The sequence below is a fragment of the Etheostoma spectabile genome, chromosome 15, assembly GCF_008692095.1.
Source record: "Etheostoma spectabile isolate EspeVRDwgs_2016 chromosome 15, UIUC_Espe_1.0, whole genome shotgun sequence".
NCBI lineage: Eukaryota > Metazoa > Chordata > Actinopteri > Perciformes > Percidae > Etheostoma > Etheostoma spectabile.
Window position 1 is genome coordinate 1,582,080 of NC_045747.1, and position 7,776 is coordinate 1,589,855.

General features: G+C 42.8%; 1 protein-coding gene across 8 annotated transcripts in view; it reads right to left on the reverse strand.

The window, feature by feature from the left end:
- Positions 1 to 7,776, reverse strand: part of LOC116703526 (RNA binding protein fox-1 homolog 2) — a 46,046-nt gene that overhangs the window by 13,859 nt on the left and 24,411 nt on the right. For all 8 annotated transcript variants that reach the window (XR_004335450.1, XM_032538309.1, XM_032538310.1 and 5 more), the window contains 3 exons: positions 6,847 to 7,020; positions 6,342 to 6,395; positions 5,981 to 6,073 (listed from right to left, as the gene is read on the reverse strand). Coding sequence is in view for 7 of the 8 variants with exons in the window: in XM_032538309.1 (XP_032394200.1) it covers positions 5,981 to 6,073; positions 6,342 to 6,395; positions 6,847 to 7,020 (321 nt within the window). In the remaining variant the exon portion in view is untranslated. The remainder of the gene's footprint in view (positions 1 to 5,980; positions 6,074 to 6,341; positions 6,396 to 6,846; positions 7,021 to 7,776) is intronic.

Sequence of the window (7,776 nt, forward strand, 5' to 3'; positions counted from 1 at the left end):
CTTTTATAATGGAATAAATATACTTTCGTATACATTTTAATTCATGGTTTGTTCCGTCTTTTGTCCACAGTTTAAAAATGTAGATGTTACAATGATTCATGGTGTATTTTTGTAAATTTGGGTCCCGGGGAGACACCAAATTTCTCTTTTGGGTCTTGAGCTGAAAAGGTTTGGGAATCACTGCGCTAGTGTGTACCTTCCACTCCAAGCGCTCCTGCAGTTAAACTCCATGCCTTCTCTTTTCTGCCATTGTCTTTTCAAAACAGATCTGTGATGTTTTCCACCTCCGAGATGAATCTTTCGTAGTAGCGTGTTGTAAATGGTAAGGTTTAGCGAAAATGCACGTGGGAAGTACTGAGTATACCACAGGATACACGAGACTTGGATTATACCGCACTGATTGTGTGAGAGTTTTCACAGATACAGATATTTTCATTTATTCATTTGTTTTGCTGTGGTTACATTACTTTCTATTTCCTCAATGCATCAAGACTTTTTCTCCTGTTTTTTCCAATACTCTGTTCCCCGTGAAGGCATGCAACGATAATAAAGGTTTTCTTCATGTATTTGAGGCAACGCTCGCTGAGTAATTGATTTACAAATGGTCATTTTGAGGGTGAACTATTCCTTTAACACAAAAAACTACTAGCCTCCTGAATGTACAGCGAGGGACTGAGATGCAGCGAATTGTAAAAACCTCAAAGTAAAAGTCAGAAGAGCAGATACCAATTCCCATCAGCCGCCTTCATAAGAGCAGAGTAGTCAAAGGTAGGATTACCGCTCTCTGGGTCGATCCCAGTCAAAAGGACAGGGGACGTATTTTGGTTACATTTAGCCAGAAATGACTCAATGGGTTTGGAAGGCTGGCTGTGATTTCAAGTTGGTTTTTTTTTCCAGTCACCAAAAAATTAACATACTGAAGGTTGTTTGATAGTCTAGAAATAAAAACAAAACAGAAAATTAAATACCAAAATAGATGACAGTAAATGTAAACAGAATAAGGCGGACGCAGATGATGGCAAAACAAGATGGTTAAAGTTAGCAAAACCGTTAAAGATTACTCTCAAACACAAACGGACAGAAAGACAAACGTGACTGGCAACAAGAGAATGAAGTGATGAGAGAGAGAGAGAGAGAGAGAGAGAGAGAGAGAGGGAGAGAAGCCGACACAAAGAGGGTTGGAAAGGGCAAAGTGCAAACTCTCTTTCCCCTTTTCTTTCAACCTTTTCTACGTTTCCACTCGGGTACAAGCACACACGGATACGCACACATTTCATTCACTGATCGTTTCAAATCATGCAGTAACAGAAAGTTCAGATAACAAAACGAGACCGGTCAAATCCAAAGCCTGGGGGGGCGGGGGGGGGGGTGGAGCGGGGTTGTCCTTCACCTCAGGCCATCGCCCATCCAACAATTCCTAATCTTACCAGTAAAAACAATAGAAATAATGCCACTGAACACAATCACCCCGAGGGTTCAGAATGTTTAAGGGAAAGACTGACTTAAGGCCCAGGCCACAGGGAGCTGAAGGCCAACGCTAGGGCTAAACGATTAATGTCAATCAACATTTTTAGATTACAGATTTACTGTATTTTTAATAAGCTAAATGCTGGAATAATGTTACATGTCAAAAGGTTGTGTTAGAGCAATGGCCTATTTTCAGTGGATTTTTCATTTCTTTTTATATTTTGACATGACAGTAAAACATGTAATATGTAGCAAAAAAAAAAAAATGCAATTGAATTGTAATTGCAATATCTGGCAAAAAGAAATTTGCAATTAGATCTCCCGCCCCCCAAAAAAATAAAAAAAAATAATCGTTTAGCCCTAGCCAACGGTGTCCCTTTGATTAGTGTGTGGAGCAGCATTGGTTGCATGCAGAACCACAGGCACAGCTTCTTCACATCCTTTTCCACGCACACATCCATGCACTAATGATGACACTCTTTACTCACCCCCCACCTCCGCTTACATGCCGAGCTGAGCCACTTGTGACACACGCACACATCTAAGCTATTCTGTTCGTTTGTGTTCAAATGTCTGACTAAAACTCTGCGCTGCGGAGGAGCAGTCACTTCCCGTAACACTCAAGCCACACAGATCAACCGCAAACACACAACCTTAGAGCAGGAGTTAGTGAAAGGGAGTCTTTAGGGTTTAGTTTTGTCTCCGAGCCCGCCCAAGCGTCACCTCCTCTGTGGCCGCGGCCACACTGTCTGCAACCACCGACGTGTACAAACAGCTGAGATGTTGTCCATGTCACAGCTGCCACACTGTAGTTCACACTGTGGACTAATCTACAGCAAGCAGACCAGAAGGCTACCTGGGGGTCGGCGTAAAACAAGGTAAACCTTTTGTACGATGTTGACCGTTTGGTGCCTGTAAAATTAAAACAAGCCTGTGTTAACTATAGTCCCTTTATTTTGTCATAATTATTTAAAAATCATACCAGGCAGCCTTCGTCTTCACCTTCATACTGTCACCCATTGAGATACAGGTGAAGGAACGTTGAGAGCAAGCGCATTATTTAGTATTTAATTAGGTCGACGTAATGATTTCCTAGTACAAGTTTGCAGCTGCGTAAATGAGACCATGCAGGGACCCAAATGCACTTCCTGTCCAGCCAGTAACTGCAGCATAAGAATGAAATATGTGACTACATATATGTGACTAAATGGTTTGGAGAGATTGCCTATCATTGGCTCTGTAGGGTGTCCTACAGCCAAAGTAGCAAGTCAATGACAGACAAAATGTTACTGCCTGAAGCACAAAGATGTTATGAGGGAGAACTGCAGAACCATTTATTTGTTAGAGGACACGCACAATCACAAAGACAGCCATGAGTGGGTGGAAATGCATTGAATTGTGGATGTCTGTGAGTGCATATTAATACCCTTTTTCCATCAAAATGTGTGGGTATATGCATTTTTTTTCTTCTTCTTTTTTTTTTTTTTAAACATGGGTACACCTGCTAAACTTGCCATTGTCAGTAGATGATTATGTTTTTTTTGGTGGCGTTTCAGGCTCAACGGCACTAACGCGCCAGAAAACAAGTGTTAACTTTTTCTGCTACAGCTGTCCGAAAGAGCGTACAAAAAAACTGTTTATTCACTTAATATCTTCGCTCATAAACTCTCCTGCTCTCAGACCGATGGCTCTGCATCCTCCGTCACTCTATCGCTCGCTCCACTACACATGCACTACCTACTGGCTCTGCTACGCTTCTGTAACAGCAAGTATTAGTAAATGAAAGACAGCATCATGGAGGCCAGAAAAAATGTTACAGTGGCTACTTTTTTTTTTGTATATCTGTAACTTAATCAGTTTCTCTTTCAAACTCGGGGCAGACTAATTTCAAATTTGAGCACTGCTTGGGCGGAGACGGATGGAAATTATGGCCGAGTTGAGAGAAGTTACAGACAGAGAGGCAAAAATTGGCTAATATACTCCGGTGTCCTGTTTCCATGTCTGCCGATGAATTGCTGTGCCTACTGCAGAGTAGTCCTGGGAGTAAATGCAGCCAAAAAGGCAGGTGTTATTTGTTTGTTTTTTGAACAGTGGGAAAGGGGTATAAGATACACAGTGTTACACATACAGTGTGTGTGTGTGGTGTGGTGGGTGTGGTGGTGTGTGTGTGGGTGGGTGGTGTGTGTTGTGTGTGTATATATATAATATATATAATATATATATATATTATATATATATATATAGAATGAATGGTGATGGAGGTGAATCACAGAGAAGCAGGTGAGACAAGTGAATTGTAGTTGGGCCACTTACATGGATACATTGGAAGCACACAGGAAACTGACTTCTTCAAAGCGCAGAGTTTTATTCCAGACAAAGAGAAGTACAGTGTAACTTTAAGTACAACAGATGTCTTTTGATTTCATATATGCTACACACATGCACGCTATTGGGCAGCTAAGCTATGAGAAGAACTACTGACCAACTCCCATTGGCATGCACAAAGAATAAGAAAAGTCAGCAATCGGGTGAAGTTGAGGACAGCTTTATAAATCAAAAGGTACTCTTAAAACTAGGAAATCAGCTACTCAGCCTTCGAGGCACCCAGGTGCAACTGATTTCATGCCAACTAAACAGGTAAGTTAACAGTCCCATCACCACAACTAATTCAACAAATGGCCGTACAGAATAAACATGCAAGAAAACACATCCAGCTGTCTTCAGAAGTGCCTCTCTACATCTTTCCATACTAAAATACCAACCATGCAGCCTACGTCACCTAAACTCATGCCAGTGGGTAGCAGTGAACTGCACAGTCACACACAATAACAGTAAAGTATTGACGTATGACCATGGTATACAGGAAGGCCTGCATTTCAGAGTTTCTGAATTATTATTATTTTTCTGCCAAAAATCTACATCACTTAAAACATAATTCAAGAAACTCTGAAATGATATGACCAGTTTAAAAAGCGAGAGTAACGCTGCAACATCTGCAAGAAAGGAGAACTGCCAGATGGTGTCGCCTCAAATAGAAATGTCCGGCCCTTTCTCCTCAGAAAGAATGTATAAACACAAATCCACGATTTGTCCTGCGCCAGGCAGCCTTTTGTCTCTTCAAGCCCATGCACCATAAACAGACAGAAAGAGATCCCCTCTTCAGACTCCTGTTGCTGGCCCACCATGCAGCTGATACATGACTCGCAACAGCCCAACACCACTACGGAGTACAACAGAGTGATGCAAGTGACGACTGAAACAAAATGCTCGCCGATTAATACAAGTGACTGATATCATGCACACCGTGGGGGGGGGGGGGGGGGGGGGGGGGGGGGAATAAACACAGAGTCAGGTTAAAGCAATGCCAGGGACAACACAGCTTGTTGACTTGGCTCAACTGGGAGAGACTGATGCTGGGTTAATTGGCTCCATTCACAGTATCCATTCAGCTTGCTGATTGGCTGAAGACGGACGTGGTGGAGGGAGTACGTTGTACCAAAGGATGCAGGTGGCCGTCTTTTATTCTCGACCACACTGCAGCAGAACCGAGCGTACACAACTCAAAAAAAGGGTACAGCCAGCCTCACCCATCATGCAGGAACGAACACACACTCTCACACACACACACACACTCTCTCACACACACACACACACACACAGTAAGCTCATGCAGAAATCCTGGCTTGGCTCGTGGCTCAAAGATCAAATATGGACAACTGGCAAATTGACACCCCAGTTAAAATAAAGGAGAAAAACTGCTTTCAAAAATTCACATGCTTCAGTTAGAAAATTAAACAATATTTTATAAAAATCAAAATAACCAACCTGAACACACACAGACTTTACATACATATAAAACTCAAGTGCACAGATCTTTGGTAAGAATCCAGACTCCCATAAAAGTGAACATGCGTCAGTGTTGCCGTGATTCCCAGCATGCTGCTGTTGCACCAGGAGCCATAAGCTTGTCACAACCACTTAGCCACAGCACCGGGAGAGGGGAACACAGAAGGATTTCAACACTAGGGAAGAAAATAAGAGCATCTGACAGCAATCTGCCATGCATCATCCTTTCACTGCGTTCCTCTCGTGCCCTCCGGTGCCAACTACACAAACACCATTCAAATGTTGCGGGAAAAGTTGTAACATCAGTGTGGCTACGAGTTGCGCATCAGTGGGGAAAAACAAAAAGGTGAAGAGGCAACAGCTTGATGATGAAAGAAAATGCCACAGAGGAAAAGTACCCAGCATGCCTTATGTAGTGTTCTTGCACCCCGTCCCCAATCATTCCCAACACAAAAACAAAACAAAAAACAAAAACAGGTAGGTAACAAGTCTTTTGATATTTAAAAAATGAACATACGGCAGAGAGACCAGGGAGTGGGATACCAGTGGGCTGCATCAGAGCATATCACTAAAGGGAGGATGGGAGCTAGCTAGCAGTCAGTGATCAAGCAGAAATATGAGTACAGAGAGAAGACAGACAAAAAGGAGAGCGAGAGAGAGAAATTACCTCAATCTTACGACCTTCCACCAATGTGCCGTGGAGCTTTTCCCTGGCTTTCTCTGCGTCTGCGCTGGTCTCAAATGTCACAAAGCCAAAACCCTGTGGTACACGGCAGAGGTTAAAGAGGTTGGTCAAAAGGGATTGTGGCGACGGAGAAAGAGGAGAATTTGTAAATCCTAAGGCCTTGGGATGCACTCTTGACACTGTTTAAGCGATAACTGGAGTTTCCTAACAAATATTCTCCACGTGGCGTGCTGATACCGCATCACAACGTGTCACGAAAACATGCAAAGTGGGAATAACTTGTCAACAGTAAGGAAGAATTGTAGTGTGGTTTCAGAGAATCAAATGGCATCTGTGCACTTACCTTTGATCCTCTCTCATTGAAAATAATCTCTACATCCAGGATCTTCCCATATTGCTGCGAACAGATTTGAGGGAAGAAATTAGCAAAAATATATAAGCAAAGAAAGCAGTCAATGACATCTCTGAATTGTCTTTTGGGGACGGCATTACTGCAAAGTCAGAATATTTGGACATTGTGAGAGATACAACCGCCGAGCACTAGGTGTCGCTGTTACACAAAAGACACCTTCCCACATTTCAATGCTTTTCCTTCTATCCTTTTGCATCAAACTCTTTTTTTTTTTTTAAATCTCCAGTTGTCCCTAACGCTAACAAACTGGAACCCACAGCAGCCTATTGCCCTCTCAAGCATAAGACAACACCCATGAGGGCCTTTCCTTTGTTGACTATTTAGTCCCCAAACCCCACCCATTGTGAAACCGGCCCTTCTGTGGAGGACCCAGGGTGTCTAGACTGATTTATTGATCCCGTTAAAAATGAGGCCCACAACATTCCCAGCTTCTTACCCCAAACATCTGCCTGAGGTCAGGGTCCCGAAAGCGGAAGGGGATGTTTGAGACGTGGAGGCGTTTGGGGGTCCCTTTGGCCTCGGAGGGGTCTCCCACAGAGCCCCCAGATCCTGAGCCTCCTGTGCCGCACTGTAGGCCCGCCTCACCCTGGGACCCCTCCTCTGTCTTTCCCTGTGGAAGAGAGAGAGAGAGAGAGAGAGCGTGAGCAAAAAGAAGATGGGTGGGAGAAGTAGAGGTAAATATAACTGAGTGTAAATGTGACCAAATGGCTGATGATCATTATTTTAGCAAGCTAAAGCTCTGCTACACCTTCTTTTAAATAAAACCCAAACGGAAACAACAACAAAGGGCAGAGATAATGAGTGCACAGTGCAGAAAGCTATTTGTGTGCAGAGTGATATAGTCAAGAAATAAACCGGATAATCTTATTATGCCAGCCATACTCACAGCTACAGCTGCAAAGATTAAATTGATTAGTTGTCAATTATTAACCGCCAACTATTTTGATCATTGATTAATCGGTTTGAGTCATTTTGTATGATGACAAAATTAATTCCAGCTTCTTAATTGTGAATGTCTCTTGACTCCTCTGTGACGGTAAACTGAATATCTCTGCGTTGTGGACAAGACATTTGAGGGCTTCATCTTGGGCTTTTGGGAAACACCGATCCACATTTTTAACCATTTTCTGACATTCTACAGACCAAACAACTAATCGATTAGTCAAGAAAATAAACGACGGATGAATTGAAAATAAAAATAATCATTGGTTGCAGCCTTGTGAGGCTGTACAGCGGTGCTTTGAGTTAAAAGCTAATGTCACCATGCTAACATGCTCATAATGACAATGCTAACATGCTTAAATCTCCACTTTACGCCACTTTACTTCTGTCTACCTTCTGCTCATTGTCTACTGTTTGCCTGTTT